The sequence below is a fragment of the Rhinopithecus roxellana genome, chromosome 21 (assembly GCF_007565055.1).
Source record: "Rhinopithecus roxellana isolate Shanxi Qingling chromosome 21, ASM756505v1, whole genome shotgun sequence".
NCBI lineage: Eukaryota > Metazoa > Chordata > Mammalia > Primates > Cercopithecidae > Rhinopithecus > Rhinopithecus roxellana.
Window position 1 is genome coordinate 5,388,165 of NC_044569.1, and position 19,793 is coordinate 5,407,957.

Genomic DNA, 19,793 nt, shown 5'->3' on the forward strand with positions numbered 1-19,793 from the left:
ATCCCTAAAATATCCGTATTTCTCTCTTGGGAATGCTTTTGTCCCAATTTCCACACTTCTCTTACTCATTCCTTTAAGATGCAGTCCAAATATTGTCTCATCTTTTAAAAGTCTCCCTTTGGGCTTTAAATTAGGGGACAGGGGACAGTTACCCACATTAGAAGTTTTTGCTATAATTTATAAAAGGATTCAAACACACTTTGTTCTTTTTTGTTTTTGTTTTGAGATGGAGTCTTGCTCTTGTCGCCCCATGTTGGAGTGCAATGGTGTGATCTTGGCTCACTGTAATTTATGCCTCCTGGGTTCAAGTGTTTCTCTTGCAAAGACTCAGTCTCCTGAGTAGCTGGGATTACAGGCGCCTGCCACTACACCAAGCTAATTTTTTGTATTTTCAGTAGACACAGGTTTCGTCATGTTGGCCAGGCTGGTGTTGAACTCCTGACCTCAAGTGATTCACCCGCCTTGGCCTCCCAAAGTGCTGAGATTATAGGCATGAGCCACTATACCTGGCCCATACTTTGTTATGTAGTCGGTTTTGTGTGTATAATTGTTTAGTTAAAAAATCTTACATACTACTTTTCAGAAATTAAAGTCGCAGTTATTATATAAAATAACAGATAACTGTCATCATATGCATTCCTGGAGATTATCATTTATCCCTTATCCCATTAGGAAGATTCTGAAACTAGAATCTGCTACTAAAGACATTCTAATTCTCTCTCAACTCTTTGCTCTTTTCATTCTAATCTTTCTAGGTAATTCACTTAGTGGTCTTGTGAGGAGGAAGTTGGTGATCTACCCAAATATAACTCCCTCTGGAGTTAGTGCTTCTCTTGTCAGGGATGACACTAGTTTTCAAATGAAGGTGGCTTACAGTAAGAAATTAAATTTTTACTTTAAGTTGATACTAGCTGTTTGCTAACTTCTGAACACTGGAAGTTATTTATCTGGTTTCAACGACTGGAAAACCAATTTAAAATTTATTGGCCAAGACGATATACACCTAGAACGACACTATCCAAGTATTCTACATAAAGGAAAATCAATAATCAATTTTATTCTAAAATGACAAATAATACCAGCTTTTAAGACAACGTAGGCAAGTATTTTTTGTTTTGTCTTGAAAGTTCCAAATAGATTGAAGATATCTATCAATAAATTAAGAATATTGCAAACAAGAAACAACCCCAATGACCAGCAACAGATGAATAAACTGCGATACATCCACACAATGGAATACTTCTCAATACTCTATGGATACAGACAACACGGATGAAATCTCAAAACAGTTATGAAGAGTGAGAGAAGCCAAACCAAAACCAGTACATACCAGCTGGGAGCGGAGGCTCACGCCTGTAATCCCAGCACTTTGGGAGGCCAAGGTGGGTGCATCACGGGTCAGGAGTACGACACCAGCCTGACCAACATGGTGAAACCCCGTCTCTACTAAAAATACAAAAATTAGCTGGGCGTGGTGGTGTGCACCTGTAGTCCCAGCTACTCAGGAGGCTGAGGCAGGAGAATTGTTTGAACCCAAATGGTGGAGGTTGCAATGAGCCGAGATTACGCCACTGCACTCCAGCCTGGGCGACAGAGAGAGACTCCATCTAAAAAAATAAAACTAAACCCCCAAAACAGTACATACCATATGATTACATTTATATAAAATTCTAGAAAGTGCAAACTAATCTATAGTCACAGAAAGCACACGACTACTTGCCTGGAAACTGGGGAGGAGGGAGGCAGGAGGTAGGATTATAAAAAGGTATGAAGAAACGTTGGGTGTGATAAATAGGCTCATTATTTTGATTGTGGTGATGGTTTCACGGGTGAATATATATATATGTACAAAACATATGCCAAAATTTATTAAGTTACGCATTTTACATATGTGCAGCTTACTGTATATCTATCGTATCTCAATACAACAGTTAGAAAATAATGTGACAAACAATTAAAACCTATTAGGTCAAAAGCAACCCATTCATATGATAGTGGCATGATTTATCTGGCATTCTTAACCTAAAAAGTCAGAATCCTAAAATGTGCCTTCCTCCTGATACCTGGACTTCAACAATCTTTTTTGTTTTTTGAGACGGAGTCTCCCTCTGTCGCCCAGGCTGGAGTGCAGTGGTACGATCTCAGCTCACCTCAACCTCCCCCTCCAAGTTCAAGCTATTCTCCTGTTTCAGCCTCCCAAGTAGGTGGGATTACAGGTGCGCACCACCATGCCCGGCTAATTTTTGTCTTTTTTAGTAGACATGGCTGGCCACGTTGGCTAGGCTTGTCTCGAACTCCTGACCTCAAGTGATCCGCCCACCTCAGCCTCCCAAAGTGCTGGGATTACAGGCGTGAGCCACCATGCCTGGCCTTGGACTTCCACAATCTAACACACTCTGCAACATTCACTGTTCTGTCCCCACGGCTGTCATGCCTACCAACTCTAAGTTTATATGAGAGCAGAGATTTTTGGAGTCACTAGGATTTAGTACTATGCCTGAAAAACTGTAGATACTCAAAGTATGTCACGTGAATAAACCACATTATCTGTTTTACAAATCTGTCTTCTGTTTAGGACTGAGTTTTACTGGGAGAGAGACTCCATATTGTTTATTCTGCATTCCCAGGGTCCTCATCCAGATAACTGTTCACTGGATAAATAAATGTACAACGCCGTTAGTTTCACACTTAATCCTGAAAACATAGCTTAAACTTTATATATAAGAATATGTTAAGGCAGGGGTTTGCAACCCCCAGTCCACTGACTGGTACTGGTCTGTGGCCTGTCAGGAACTGAGCTGCACAGCGAGTGGTGGATGAGCAAGCATTATGCCTGAGCTCTGTCTCCTGTAAGATCAGCAGTGGCATTAGATTCTCAAAGGAGCACAAACCCTATTGTGAACTGCACACGTGAGGGATCTAGGCTGTATGCTCCTTATGAGAATCTAATGCCTGATGATCTGAGGTGGAACAGTTTCATCTTGAAACCACCCCTCCACCCCCAATCCTTGAAATTGTCTTCCACAAAACCAGTCTCTGGTACCAAAAAGGTTGGGGACCACTGTGTTAAGGTATTAACATAAATAGAAATATTGATCTTTTAAAACACTAAAACTCTCAGAGACATTGGGGGTGGTTTTAATAAAACCAGAAAGCTTTTTAAAATGGGGAATAGATATTTCCTCAAATGTAAGACTAAGCATTCATATTTATATATCAATTCATACTACAGTCCTTAATAAAGAGCATTTTTAATTTTTTTTGAGAGGGTCTCACTCTGTTGACCAGGCTGGAGGGCAGTGGTGTGATCATAGTTAACCTCAGCCTCAACCTCCTGGGCTCAAGTGATCCTTCTAACTCAGTCTCCCAAGTAGCTGGGACCACAGGCACATGTCACCAGCCTGGTTAATTTTTTTATTATTACCATTTTTAATAATAATAAAAATCCTCCCATTTTAGTGATAGGGTCTCACTATGTTGTTCAGGCTAGTCTTGAATTCCTAAGCTCCAGCAATCTTCCTGCCTTGGCCTCCCCAAGTGCTGGGATTACAGGTGTGAGCTACCATGCCTGGCCAATAAGTAGCATTTTTAAAAAAACATTATACAGGCTGGGCACAGTGGCTCATGCCTGTAATCCCAGCACTTTGGGAGGCCAAAGTGGGAGGATCCCATGAGGTCAGGAGTTTGAGACCAGCCTGGCCAACATGGTGAAACCCTATCTCTTCTAAAAATACAAAATTAGCCAGGCGTGGTGGTACATGCCTGAAGTCTCAGCTACTTGGGAGGCTGAGGCAGGAGAATCACTTGAACCCAGGAGGCGGGGGCTGCAGTACCCGGGAGGCGGGGGTTGCAGTGAGCCGAGACTGCACCATCGCACTGCAGCTTGAGCAACAGAATGAGACCCTGTCTCAAAAAAAAAAATATATATATATATATACTATTTCTTAGACAGTAAACACATCAGAAAGCATTTCCAGCTCTTACCCAGTCAGCGTTTTTCAGCTCTTCCAAGTCTGTGCTAGATTCATCACTCTTTTCCATTTCTTGAATCTTCTTAAGATTCTACAGGTTAAAATAAAACAGGCATAAAAATTTCATTAACTTACCTTCTCAAATTAAAATTCCTAACACATATCTTCAGATAAGACATATATTCAAGTGTCAGTGAAGGAAACAGTATAGAATCTATTGCTTTGTAAACTCTAGAGCCAATTAAAATGGAACCCTGAGGATCCATTTTACTGAGGATGGACTGAGATTGCTCAGGTCTTGCCAACCCAACTTTTTTTTTTTTTTTTTTTTTTTTTTTTTTTTTTTTTTAACGTAAGCTCTCTTCTTTTCATCTCTACTACAAGTTCCTTACTCTAAACACCATCATATTTTGCCTGGGCTTCTAAAGCAATCTGATCCCGGATGCTCTCCTCTCCTCACCCCATGGCTGGTCTCTGTTATTGTCTACTTTCATTCTTCCTTCAGATATCAGACTCAACAGAATCACCGATTCTTCAGAGAAGACTTCCCTTCCTCCCTGAGTACGTCAAAATCCTCCTATTTTAAAATTTTATAGCACCATTATACCTCTATAGCTCTTATCAACATTGTAATTTTATACATATTAGTGCCTTCCCTCTAGACTTCATGAGGCAGAACCCCATCTTCAGAGGCCACATCAGCACTGGCACTTGCTGATGTTCAATATGTATTTATCAAGTAATTTGATAAGTAAATTTTAATTGATAAAAATGCCTCAAACTGCATCAATTCAACACTTGCAACTTTAAGAAAATCTTGGTTGCTAAAATATATTCACATATTAATTCTAAGTTTATGGTACACCAATTCTACTTACAGTAATTCAACCCTAATATATTTACTTTTTGCTGAGCTATGTGCCTGCTTGCACTAAAACTGAGTTTGTAAAAAATTTTCCCCTAACCCCCACATTGATCAAGACTGTTTAAATGCACTGTTTGAAATCTAGCTTGACTGATATGAAAATAATGAATACTTAACTTGAATTATTTATTTATTTATTAATTTAATTTATTTATTTGAGATGGAGTTTTGCTCTTGTTGCCCAGGCTGGTGTGCAATGGTGCAATCTCGGCTCACTACAACTTCTACCTCCCGGTTCAACTGATTCTCCTGCCTCAGCCTCCTGAGTAGCTGGGAGTACAGACATGCACCATCACGCCTAGCTAATTTTGTATTTTTAGTGCAGACAGGGTTTCTCCATGCTGGTCAGGCTTGTCTCGAACTCCAGACCTCAGGTGATCTGCCCGCCTCGGCCTCCCAAAGAGCTGGGATAACAGGCATGAGCCACCATTCCTGGTCTGAAATATTAATTTTAAAAACTTATTTATTTATTTATTTTTAGAGACAAGGTCTTCCTCTGTTGTTCAGGCTGGAGTGCACTGATGCAATTACAGTTCATTGCAGCCTCAAATTCCTGGGGCTCCGGTAATCCTCCCAGTTTAGCATCCCAAGTAACTGAGACTACAGGTATGCACCCCTATGGCTGGATAATTTTTGTATTTTCTTCAGATAGGGTTTCACTATATTGCCTGGGCTGGTGTCAAACTCCTTGGCTTGCGATCCCCCTGCCTCAGCCTCCCAAAGTACTCGGATTATAGGCTTGAGTCACCACACCTTACCTCATCTCCTACTATTTCTTCCCACTACAGCCTTAGGGTATTTACACTAGCTGCCACCTTCTTCCTAGAATGCTTTACATCTCAAATATCCAGATTGAATCACCTCACATCTGTTACACACTTGCGCAAACGTCACCTTCTCAACGGGGTCTATCTTGACCAAATTCCAAGCCCCCTCCCCAGCTACTAGCAATTACTCTAGCCTACCTCTTTTCCCGTATCTCCTCCTACCTTTTAGTGGTCTATAGGATGGATTTATTTCATATGTTTATAGTCTACCACCTCCTGCTGGATTCAGACTTTAGGAAAGAAGGATTTTTTTTTTTTTTTTTTTTTTTTTTTGTATTTTGTTCACTGATGGGATTCACAAATCTCCAAAATAGTGCCTTGCACAGAATAGGTGCTTACTAAATATTTCTTCATTAAGCAGACTAAGACACTTTCAACCATGCATGTTTAAATACTTAAACCTATTTAATAGCCCTTACCAGGCCAACTTTAATAAGAGGAAGCTCAGTAAGAGGGAGTAATATTCAGAGAAAAATCTATGCTCTCCTCGAAATTCGGAATCCCCTAGGGAAGCTGGGGAGAAGTATCTTCTCTGCCACACACAAACACACGCTCTGCATTTTAGGAAAATAAATCTTCAACCCAGGCTCACATTACATTTAAGTGTCTCATTCAGTCAATAGGTGGATGAATAAAATAAACTGTATTACTGTTTACCCAGGAGCTTATAAACCATAAAAATATGAAAAAAGCTGAAATCATGAATAAACTCATCTTTATAAGCCTATACTGTTTTTTGTATGTGTGAGTTTTTTTTTTTTTTTTTAATCCCAGACCAGGTGCAGTGACTCACGCCTATGATCCCTATATTTGGGGAAGCTGAGGCAGGAGGACTGCTTGAGGCCAGGACGTGAAGACCAACCTGGGCAACATAGTAAGACCGTATCTCTCCAAAAAACCAAAAAATTAGCCAGGCATGATGGTGCTTGCTTGTAGTCTCAGCTACTCAGGAGGCTGAGGTGGGAGAATCACTTCAGCCTGGGAGGTTGCGGCTACAAGTGAGCTAAGATCACACCACTGCACTCCCACCTGGGCAACAGAGAGAAACCCTGTCTCAAAAAAATAAAATAAAACAAAATATTAATAAAACAACACACAAACACGACACATTTTCCTGGAATTAATGTAATGAAAGCTGCAGTAAGCTGCCCTCTGTTTCAGGAACAGCGTGCTCTTCCACTAGTGGCTAGAGATGTCTGCTAAAGGCTCACTACTTAACCCTCCTCAGGAACCGCCCTTGGCCAAAGGAAGCTGCTTTGTCAAAGTTACATCCTCCCTAGAGTAACCCGCATCCAGTCACTGGTCTGTGAGGAAGTACACAGATCAGGCCTCCTTGCTTCAATCTGGGACATCTCTGAAGAACCACTCCCAGCTGCTGAGCTTCCTGTGGGATCGGCTGAGGCCTCTGCTGCATCTGCATCACATTTCAACATTTCCCTCTGCTCAATCCTGCTTTCCTTACCCCTTATAGGTGTTCCCAAAAGCATGCCCAGTAAAACCTCCTGAATTCAAATTTTACCCCTAGGAGTCCCCCAAGGAAATCCTAGGGGAACTTAATCCACAGCATGGAACATTAAAAAAATATTACAACAGACATCTCAGACAAAACTTACATTAATTTCAAAGGTAAAATCCACTATTTCAAAGACATTTTAACTTGTACTAGATTATATATCCTTCAGTGGACAGCATTCATTTTGTCAAGAAACCCTTCCTGCTCCTTCCTCTGATAAAGATCCTTCTGTTGAGAAACGCATCCCATACGGTTTGAGCAGAGCTGACCCAGTACCTCACCTCCTATTTACAAGCTTAAGAACATGACCCAGACCAGCCAGCACAGCCTATCTTCTGGCCACTGTGACTGGTTACTAAGTGGGTATATGATCCCAAATCTTCCTCTAAGACTTTTTTGCCCTAATTAACAGAAAAGATTTCCTGCTAGAGTTGCTAAATTGGTAGAGTGTGAGAATAGGGCTGTAGACGGTAGTAAGAGACTGTCCTGGAAAGGGCTGGAGAGGGAAGGGAGGGAGCATGCCAGCCCTAATGACAGTTTTTGAGATTCTGGATCCAACTATGCCTAAAACTAGCTGTACCCTTAGACTTCCCGATTACGTGAGCCAATATATCTCTCCCCTACTCTGCCCATGCTTATTTGAGTGGGTTTCTGTCATTTGCAACTGAAAGTTATGATTTAATATGTCCTCATAGTCTACAAATATGAGTTCATGCTTTTATGTCTTAGGGGTACTTTGGTAGAATAGTGTGAGAAGCAGCAAAATATATTCAATCCAAACTCTTTTGCTTCAGTGCCCACCAAAACAGGGCCCCTTTTCCACCCAACCTTAATTTTTACTATTCTCCAACACATCCCTGACTAAATCTAGTCAGGAGGATGTCACTGTTAGGCCTGCCTACATCTCCACCTTTATTTGTGCTGATCAAATCCCTCACTCTTTGCCACTAAGAAAAACGATCTGTTTGTTCTTTATAACATTGAAGGTAATTTAAATGGTCCAAGAATTTCACATTTCTTTGTTTTTCTGAACAGTAGCACAAACTGTAGTAGCTCAGATACTTTCCAGCTACGTGACTTTGGGCAAATTTTTTAATTGCTGTGATCCTGTTTGATTTTCTCATATATTAAAGTGCAAATAATAATAGCTATCGTTTGGATTTTATAGAAGAAATACACCAGAATACAGATGAAACACAGCATTCAGCTCAGACCATACTGAACATTCCGCAGGTATTAGTTATTGTAAGTCAGTGAATATCTATGAGGATTGGATTGTGAATACTTTTACTCCATCACAAAAATGTTTTATTCTAAGTGAATGTGTTTCACAAAATGATACCTCTCCTCAGCCTCTTCATCAAATCAAAATCCTGATTCAGCAATAAATCGGTGTAGATAGCTTAGAATCTATAAATACTGTAATCAAACAAGCTTGATCAAATATGTGGCTAGAAAGCTCAATTTTTCTAGTTAGCAGCAAAAACAAATGAGCTCTCTGAAAGTACAGATTTTTCTTGTTTTAGATTCAAGCTTCTGCCAATTATACTTTAGCTTCTGAATGATTTTTTTTTTTTTTTTTGCTTGCAGAAATGTAATAACAGATGTCAACCTGTGCTTGAGATATGGTGAGAAAGTTCTAACTGGGAGAACCCACATGGCAATTATGCTTCCCATTTCTGACATGACCATTCTCAAGCTGGCAATTAGAACTGCTCTATGCCAACATTTTCAGTTCCTGGCAACTTAAACAAAATCCACTCTGTGAATCAGAAGTATGTCAAATGCAGGTTTAACATCAGCTCACATATAAGTACCCCTTTACTAATTAAATCCTTCTTATTCACATATATGTTCACATATTAAAATAATATAATAAAGTATTTTTATGACAGCATTTTAATGATCACCATTTCCACCATTTAAACTTTCTTAATTCCCTATGCCATGTGTACATGTTTTCAGTTAGAAATTTTAAAATGTATTATAATAAGGAATATATTTCAAAAATTCCTTGAACAAATTTTTAATTAATTGAGACCGAGTCTCACTCTGTTGACCAAGCTGCTGCAATGGTGTGATCATGGCTCACTGCAATCTCAACTTCCTGGGCTCAAGCCATCCTTTCACCTCAGCCTCCTGAGTAGCAGGGACTACAGGCATGTACCAACACACTCGGCTAATTTTTGTACTTTTAGTAGAGACAGGGTTTTGCATGTTGACCAGGCTGGTCTTGAACTCCTGGGCTCAGTGGTCCGCCCGTCTTAGACTCCCAAAGTGGTGGAATTATAGGCATGAGCCACCACAGTGGGCAACAAACATTTGTAATAACTCAGTTAAAATATGTTAATGCAGGCCAGGTATGATGGCTCACAACTTTAATCCCAGCACTTTGGGAGGATGAGGCAGAAGGACTCCCAGAACCTGGGTGCTGGGAGTGCAGTGAGCTGTGACTGCATCACCGCATTCCAGTCTGGGCAAAAGAGCAAGACCCAGTCTCCAAAAAAAAAAAAGAAAGAAAAGAAAAGAGGGGAGGGCAGGGGAGGGGAGGGGAGGGCAGGGGAGGGGAGGGGAGGGCAGGGGAGGGCAGGGGAGGGCAGGGGAGGGCAGGGGAGGGGAGGGGAGGGGAGGGGAGGAGGAGAGGAGAGGAGAGGAGAGGAGAGGAGAGGAGAGGAGAGGAGAGGAGAGGAGAGGAGAGGAGAGGAGAGGAGAGGAGAGGAGAGGAGAGAAAAAAGCAAAGCAAAGCAAAGCAAAGCAACAAATTCCTGCTAGGCACAGTGGCTCATGCCTGTAGTCCCAACTACTTGGAGGCTGAGGTGGGAGGATTGCTTGAGGCCGGGAGGCAGAGGTTGCAGTAAGTTGAGATTGTACCACTGCATGAGATTATCTCAGCATAGATGACAGAGCCAGACCCTGTCTCAAAACAAAAACAAAAACAAAACAAAAAAACCAAAGAAATACTTACATAAAGAATATTAAATACATTTCACGACTGACATTATTTCACAATATTGTCTATAATAAATTAAAAAACGAATATCAGTCATGCAGCTTATGAGCTATGACTTCTTAATTCAAATATATTTTATCTGAAAAGAGGGAAAAAATATTTTATCATATTGACTAGTCCCAAATTAATATTTCAGAAATTAGGGTACAAAAACCCAGTAAAAAGTTGTAGCAGTTGTTCTGAAAAATGGAAGTCTCCCATGCAGAGTTAATGGCTAAGTACTAAAGAATATGATTTATGTTTGTGTCAAGCTTTATGGCGCATTCTTAAAGATATATCACGCTTCTCCTCCCTGAGGGGTTGGTGAATGGTGGCCAAATAACAACTACAGCAATTATGAAAAAAGCCAAGAGCATTTTATTGAATAAAAAATGTAAAATGTTAAGATAAACTATAAACCGATATTCTGTACTACTTAATTCGAATTTATATGGTTAATTACAGAAATTAGAAAAACTATAGATAAAGTCATAAAAATGAAAGCAATTCATTTCTAGGTTCTAGGAAAGAATTCCTAGAATTCCTCTATTCTTCCAGTATTTTTTGTACCTATACACGTATGTTCGCACACGTGCACGCGCTCTCTCTCTAACGAACGTCTCTGCTCTACATAGCTGCACTGACATTATCTCCTGATACACATCCGCCTTTTCTGTTTTTACACTCATCAGCTCTTCACACCTATAGAAATGCAGTGATGATGGTAAAAATCACCATTAAAATATCACCGACAATATTTACAAATTATATCACAAAGAGTTAGTTTCCTAGTAAAGACAAATTAGTAAGACCAACGACTCATCAGAAAAATGGACAAAGGAAACGAACAAGCAATTGACAAATGATTCTTCAGTATATGAAAAGATATCTGATCTCATTTATAATAGGAAAAACGCCAATTAAAACTGTTAAGATACTAACGTTCAATTATCACTGTGAAAACACATAGTGAAGACGCAGGAGAACAGACATCCTCACACACTGCTAAGGACAGTATCAACTAGTAAACCTCTATGAAGGCCAGTATTGTAATACTTTATAAAAATTATAAATGCACATTTCCTTTGACTCAGCAAGTCTACTTCTAGGAATTTACCCTACAGTTATGCTCACACTCACGAAAAATAGGTTAAAAATTATCCATGACACCACTGTTTGTAATAGCAAAAGAATAGAAATTACTTAATAGCTGTCAACATAGGACTGGTTAAACTCATTACAGCATATCCACAAAACAGATTATAAAGGCCTACAGATGTGAAAACTATTTACTGATATGAAATTATCTCTAAGACATATAATTAAATAAAAAAGGAAAGTTTAAAAGTGAAAAGAGGAAGAAAATACTGATACGCACTTGTTATACATAAAATCTCTCTGCAAAGATAAAAAAGAACTTAATATTTGTTGCGTATATAGGGAGAGTGTGGGTAGGAGACAGAAATAGAAGGGTACAATTTAATGTAATATTTTTATACCTCCTGGGTTTTGAACCATGTGAAATTTTTTGTTAAAAATAAATGAAGTTTTAAAAGCTGCAGGATCTGAAAGGTGGCAGAGTTCTTCCACGAGCTTTCAGTAAAGTATTCTTGTGAAACCTTCTAACAGGGAGAGCAGCGCTAAGAGCAATGACAGGGAGGGAAGAGAGAGATTTACTCCTCACTGATGAGACCAGTGCACGGCATATTACCAACACTCACAACAAAACTAACAAATCAAACAGAAAAAAGACAGACAGCAGCAAGGACCCTGAACATTACAAATGCTGAATGATCTCATTAAAATGAACACATGGCACACTTACAAAAAGACATCTGGTAGTGGATTTTCTGTCAAAAAGTGGTATGTTCAGCACTTGGAGGGATAGAAACCTATTTTAGGTCTAGAAAGAAACTTCCAGCCAACTTAAATGCCAGAATTTTATTACTGGAGGTGTTGGCATGAGCCGAGGAATAGGCAAGGAATATGAGAAAGCTGATTAAAATACCCTTCAATCTGTGAATGAGACAGACGTCTTGGGGCTTTGTCTTTGCAAGCCTATTCAAGCAGAAAATAAGCAGAAACCATGTCACAAACAGGTGTCTCAGTGTGAGTTAGTTAACGTGCAATTGGCCCTATGACACCGGTGGATTTGGCTACTGGCTTGATAAAAGATTAGGGGGTGGGAAATACTTACATTTGATTTTTCAACCAATTTACAGACTATAAAGTGTGGCTATAAAATTTTAAAAACAGACAAAAACCAATTCATAACAGCCTGGTCAATTTAAAAAACACTGTTTCTCCCCCAGCAACAGAAGATACTTTATATACATGTATGTAATTTTTCATTTTAGGTAAAATATTTTTTAGTTTTATTTAAGATAAACTGAACTCAGTAATTTCATCAAGTTATGATTTCTTGCATAGGGCTAACTGAAATAATATATGTACAGTCATACCTCATTTTAACTGCCTTTCGCTTTGTTGTACATAGCAGATACTGCGGGTTTTTTTTTTTTTTTTTTTTTTTTTTTGACATAGTTTTACTCTGTTGCCCAGGTGGGGTGCAGCGGCACGTGATCTCAGCTCAATGCAACCTCTGCCTCCCAGGTTCAAGGAATTCTTGTGCTTCAGCCTCCCGAGTAGCTGGGATTATAGGTGCGCACCACCACACCTGGCTAATTTTTGCAGTATTAGTAGAGATGGGGTTTCACCATGTCAGCTAGGCTGGTGTCAAACTCCTGACCTCAAGTGATCTGCCCGCCTTAGCCTCCCAAAGTGCTGGGATTACAGATGTGAGCCACCCCACGCCTGGCAAAAGACTGTGCTTTTACAAATTGAAGGTTTGCAGCAACCCTGAGTTCGACAAATCTGTTGGTGCCATTTTTCCTACAGCATGGGCTCACTACATGTCTTTCTGTCACATTTTGGTAATTCTCATAATATTTCATGTTTTTTAAATTAAATCTGTTATGGAGACCTGTGAGGAGTGATCTTTGATGTTACTACTGTCATTGCTTTGGGGTGCTCATGATAGTGTCCATATAAGACAACAAACCTAATTGATAAATGTGTGTTCTGACTGTTGCACTCACTAGCCATTCCCCCATTTCTCTCCCTCTCCTGGGGCCTCCCTATTCCGTGAGACACAATGATAATTTAATTAGACCAACTAATAACCCCACAATGGCCTTTATGTGTTCAAGTGAAAGGAAGAGTCACAAGTCTCTCACTTTAAATCAAAAGCTAGAAATAATTAAGTTTGGTGAGGAAGGATGTCAAAAGCAAAGATGGGCTGAAAGCTAGGCTCCTTGCACCAAACAGCCAAGTTGTGAATGCAAGGACAAGCTCTTAAAGGAAATTAAAAGTGCTACTCCAGTGAACACGAACGATAAGAAGGCAAAACAGCTTTAATTCCAGATAGAAAGTTTTAGTGGTCTGGTAGAAGATCAAACCAGCCACAACATTCCCTTAAACCAAAACCTAATCCTAAGCAGGGCCCAAACTCTTCAATTCTATAAAGGCTGAAAAAGGTGAAGAAGCTGCAGGAGCAAACTTTGAAGCTAGCAGAGATGGGTTCATTAGGTTTAAGAGAAAGAGCTGTCACCACGCGATAAAAGTACAAGGTGAAGCAGCAAGGGCTGAATGTAGAAGCTGCAGTAAGTTATCCAGAAGATGTAGTTAACTGATGAAGGTAGCTACCTTAAACAACATATTTTCAATGCAGATAAAACAATTTAATATTGGAAGAAGATGCCATCTGGGACTTTCATAGCTAGAGAGAAATCAATGCTTGGCTTCAAAGCTTCAAAGAACAGGGTGACTCTCTTGTTAGGGGCCAACGTGGGTGATGAAGTTGAAATCAATGCTAATTTACCATTCTGAAAATCTTAGGGCCCTAAATAATTATGTTAACTCTACTCTGCCTGTGCTCTACAAACGGAACAACAAAGACCGGATGACAGCACATCTGTTTACGGCAAAAAAGATTTCTTTCAAAATATTACCACTCACTGACAATGCATTTGGTCACCCAAAAGCTCTGATGGAAATATACAAGATTAATGTTGTTTTTCATGCCTGCTAACACAACATCTATTGTACAGCCCATGGATCAAGGAATAATTTTTACTTGCAAGTCTTATTTAAGAACTACATTTTGTAAGGCTATAGTGGTCATAGACAGTGATTCCTCTGATGGGTTTGGGCAAAGCACATCGAAAACTTTCTGGAAAGGATTTACCATTCTAGACGCCATTAAGAACACTGGTGAGGCCCGGCGCGGTGGCTCAAGCCTGTAATCCCAGCACTTTGGGAGGCCGAGACGGGCAGATCACGAGGTCAGGAGATCGAGACCATCCTGGCTAACACGGTGAAACCCCGTCTCTACTAAAAACTACAAAAAACTAGCCGGGCGTGGTGGCGGCCGCCTGTAGTCCCAGCTACTCGGGAGGCTGAGGCAGGAGAATGGCGGGAACCCGGGAGGCAGAGCTTACAGTGAGCTGAGATCCGGCCACTGCACTCCAGCCTGGGTGACAGAGAGAGACTCTGTCGCAAAAAAAAAAAAAGGCAGTGTGTGCTGAATATATAAAGGTGTCTGGGGTGGCCTCAGGAGATGTCCTTCCAGCTGAGGTATGAAGGGTGTGAGTGAAAAATCATACTTGAAAGGGTCAATGAAGACAACACTTATAAGAAGCATTTAGGCCAGGCGCGGTGGCTCAAGCCTGTAATCCCAGCACTTTGGGAGGCCGAGACGGGCAGATCACAAGGTCAGGAGATCGAGACCATCCTGGCTAACCTGGTGAAACCCCGTCTCTATTAAAAAATACAAAAAACTAGCTGGGCGAGGTGGCGGGCGCCTGTAGTCCCAGCTACTCGGGAGGCTGAGGCAGGAGAATGGCATGAACCCGGGAGGCGGAGCTTGCAGTGAACTGAGATTGCAGCACTGCACTACAGCCTGGGTGACAGAGAGAGACTCTGTCTCAAAAAAAAAAAAAAAAAAAAAAAAAGGCAGTGTGTGCTGAATATATAAAGGTGTCTGGGGTGGCCTCAGGAGATGTCCTTCCAGCTGAGGTATGAAGGGTGTGAGTGAAAAATCATACTTGAAAGGGTCAATGAAGACAACACTTATAAGAAGCATTTAGGCCAGGCGCGGTGGCTCAAGCCTGTAATCCCAGCACTTTGGGAGGCCGAGACGGGCGGATCACAAGGTCAGGAGATCGAGACCATCCTGGCTAACCTGGTGAAACCCCGTCTCTATTAAAAAATACAAAAAACTAGCTGGGCGAGGTGGCGGGCGCCTGTAGTCCCAGCTACTCGGAGGCTGAGGCAGGAGAATGGCATGAACCCAGGAGGCGGAGCTTGCAGTGAGCTGAGATTGCAGCACTGCACTCCAGCCTGGGTGACAGAGAGAGACTCTGTCTCAAAAAAAAAAAAAGGCAGTGTGTGCTGAATATATAAAGGTGTCTGGGGTGGCCTCAGGAGATGTCCTTTCAGCTGAGGTATGAAGGGTGTGAGTGAAAAATCATACTTGAAAGGGTCAGTGAAGACAACACTTATAAGAAGCATTTAGGCCAGGCGCGGTGGCTCAAGCCTGTAATCCCAGCACTTTGGGAGGCCGAGACGGGCGGATCACAAGGTCAGGAGATCGAGACCATCCTGGCTAACCTGGTGAAACCCCGTCTCTATTAAAAAATACAAAAAACTAGCTGGGCGAGGTGGCGGGCGCCTGTAGTCCCAGCTACTCGGGAGGCTGAGGCAGGAGAATGGCGTGAACCCGAAAGGCGGAGCTTGCAGTGAGCCGAGATCTGGCCACTGCACTACGGTTTGGGCGACAGAGCGAGACTCTGTCTCAAAAAAAAAAAAAAAAGAAGCATTTAATATGTGAAGAAACTAATTAAGCACCACAGGTACAGCCACACTTGAGATGAGTGCAAAGATCGTTATAATCAGATAATCAGAAATGACAATCCACACCTGTAGAGCCTATTGCTGAAGAAATCCAAGATGAGTTAACTATATTAGACATCTTATCTCTCAAAGATCAAAATGTTTGAAATATTCCACCTTAGTCTGGGTGATGTTTATGTGTATGAATGATACAAGAAAGTGCAAGGAGAGAAAATTTTCATCACTTTGAGTACATAATCTAGAGAAAAGAAATTAGGACATTAAAAATCTATTTTACATGCCTTATAAAGTTCTTGCTGCGATATCATGAACACATACTATACAATGCGCAATTATTTTCACTGTTCATTCACTGATGACTAATGTTATTGTATCAGGAATTTATTCTGTACAAGGATTTTCTACCAGTAGATTGTGAAAATTATTTTATTTTTAGCCTATACTGACATCAATATAGTAGTAATGTCAGTATTGAATGTTATAGCTAGCTTACCAATTTTAAAAAGTTAAATTTGTGTTTTTAAAAGGCCTACAGCATCCTCAATTTTGATTAATTTATCTACAACACTGAACTGCTTTTCTGTAAGATCTATCTCAAATTTAACATATAAAATAAAACAGTATACAATAATTTCATAGAAAATTTTACCAGGAAAGGACTTATTTATCTGTATACAGATAAATAAGACTATATTTATCTACACTATAAGACTACACTATAAGACTAATAACAAAAATGAGGAAAAGCTTGTTGAATAAATAGAACAAAAAAATTAGTCACACAAATTGTATTTTCTGCATAAAATTTTAAGACTAGACGGAAGCTTAACATGTCTTGCCCCCTCCCCCATTTTTATGTTTTTAGATACAGGGTCTCACTCTATTACTAAGGCGGGAGCACAGTTGTGAGATCATAGCTCACTGCAGCCTTAAACTCCCGGGCTCAAAAGATCTTCCTGTCTCCGCCTCCCAAGCAGCTAGGATTCCAGGATTTTAGGATCTTGCTATGCTGCTCAGGCTGGTCTCAAACACCTGGCCTCGGCCTCTCAAAGTGCTGGGATTACAGAATTGAGCCACTGAGCGCCAGGCCTTCCTCCACATTTTTAAAGATGAGGAAACAGAAATCTTGCAAATGCTGTTTGATTTTAAGAAGTTACATGAATAATGAATGGTATGATTCACCAATAAAGGGGATTTTAAAAAAGATCAGTGTTAATATGAATATTTCAAATTATGAAATAAATTTAAAAATGAGTTATTTGCTTTAAAGAAAGCTTTCAAAAAATTCTTCTAAACCAGTGTACTTCTATGATACATCAAGTTCCTACTATAATATCATTATACTGCCACTATGAAACAATGTATTACTGGAGAATTTGGCGAGCATACTGCACACTCTCAACATGGAAGCAATGATGGCTAGACCATGCTAGGAATGTATCAGAAAAAAATCAACTGACTTTCTAGTCTTAAAATTATTTTATCTCAGTCTTTGACACTTCTATGATACTCTATCTTTTCCCATTTCACATCTCCCTCTTTATTTATTTATTTAGTTATTTAGTTAGTTAGTTAATAGATGAGGTCTTGCCTTGCTGGCCATGCTGGTCTTGAACTCCTGGCTTCAAGTGATCCTCCTGCCTTGGGCTCCCAGAGTGCTGCGATTACAGGCATGAGCCATCGTGCCTGGCCTCCCTCTTATTTCATACCTGAACTTTACATGGTACCCCCCCATCCCATTTATGTGCATATGCAGGACCATCAACCCCTAACACCAGCATGTGCGTGCCCACGCATTCCCTCATAAACCCTCTTCTCTCCAAAGCCAAATATCAGTCTCTCTCACTCACATATTCTCTCTCCAAGACTGCTCAGAAACCTACATCAAAGTATCTATCTCCATTTTCTTTGGAACTCTCTCTTTAGCTTCATCTAACAGCGTATTTTATGTGACACTCTTAGAGGAAAACAGCAGTAACTTCCATGTAGTGGAACACCTTTGCTGGACTGAAGGGTGTGATGAGGATGAAAATGCTGTTAGCAGCACTGAGAACTTACTTCTATGTGCATCTCTAATCTCTCAAAGCCTTAGTTTACTAATTTACAAAGAGTCACAGAATTGTTACAAGAATCAAATGGAGTAAGGAAGAGAAGGCATTTTATAAAGGAGCTGTATGAATATAACACAGTAAAGAAGCAGGGTTTAAGTTTTAGGTAATGATAAATAATTTTATGTAACAATAACAAAACTGGGGACTGATGATCAGAAAATTACCTGGACCACAAATAGGTTAAAGGATACTACCATTAATACAATTTCATTTTCTCCAACAAAAAATTTTACAATTGTAACTGCCCCCTCTGCACAGCACAGGCTCACCAGCTACCCCTGCAGTATGGCTCTGGAATATGGTGGTGTCACTGGCAGCAGGGCAGGGTGGCTCTTCTTTCATACAACCTGATGCACTCAATGGATTGCTTCGACAGTGCCTCCAGCTATACTTAACTTACAAGGATATCCAATTGCTTAGGAGACACAGTAATGTGTACTTACTTTCAAGGATATCACATTGCTTAAGAGACAAAGTAACAGCAGGCCTACCCAAATCTTTATCATTCAAAGAATAACCTTAAAGGAGCTCATTGGTTGTTTAAGAAGAAAATCATCACACCATGAAAGGGATTAGAATATAAACAAATTTGCTTTCAAAATAAATAGATGATGAACCAGGCGCTGTGCTTTATAAAGCAGCCAGGTTCAGTAAACGCACTTAACACTTTACAGAACAAGCACAACATTGGAAAACAGATGGTAGATTTTATATTTTAATAAATTGCCAATTTGGCATATAAGAAATTTAGTATAATTAAAGCACTTTTGGACTATCAAATCAGATACATTATCAGCAACTGAGCTCAAATGTTCTGACACTATGCTTCCACCCCAATTTATATGCATTCATGCACACACATATATAAGGTGTAAGATATAAGGTATCTTATATAAGATATAAGGTAGTTTGAAACATTGTTGATAACCAATTTTTAATTTTGTTGAATCAGAGTCTATTGTTTCAAAAATTCCACTTGGTACACACTAACTCATAGGTATAAAGAGTGAGTCTTAAAATACTTTTAAAGTATTTTGAGATCTTCAGAAAAAAATCAAATTAACGAATAGTATTTTTTAGTGTGAAAACAGTATTTTTGAGAAAAGGTTGAAACCATTTACATACACAAACTAACATGTATAAAGATGTTCTATCATTTCAAGAAAACCTTATACATTGTAGAGGTAAAAGAAACTTACATTCCTGAAACCTTAGTGTTGATAGGCAATTTATGTGCTCGCTTTGTCTAGGAAATCACTCAAAATGAGAGAAGTGATGACAGGAGCTTCAAAGGAAGAAGGGTGTTTCAATGAGGATGAAGGCTGATTACTGGCAGGCAGCAGGGGAGAGACAGAATATTAGCAAACCCACCCCAATCAAAACAGGGAGATGTAGAGGAAAGACCAGCTTCCCACAGGAGGAAAGCAAGAGAAAGCACTACCCTTAGGGCCTGAGGGGACTCTTTTCAAAATGGAGTGTAGTTTCCAGAGAATACTGGGAAAGGGTGATACGGAGATCAACAGAGTAGAAACAGAGAAGGAGAT

At 40.1% G+C, this 19,793-nt stretch overlaps 1 protein-coding gene across 3 annotated transcripts in view; it reads right to left on the bottom strand.

The window, feature by feature from the left end:
* Positions 1-19,793, bottom strand: part of SPIRE1 (spire type actin nucleation factor 1) — a 190,787-nt gene that overhangs the window by 61,474 nt on the left and 109,520 nt on the right. For all 3 annotated transcript variants that reach the window (XM_010375678.2, XM_010375650.2, XM_030925978.1), the window contains one exon: positions 3,985-4,062. In XM_010375678.2, coding sequence (XP_010373980.2) covers positions 3,985-4,062 — 78 coding nt within the window. The remainder of the gene's footprint in view (positions 1-3,984; positions 4,063-19,793) is intronic.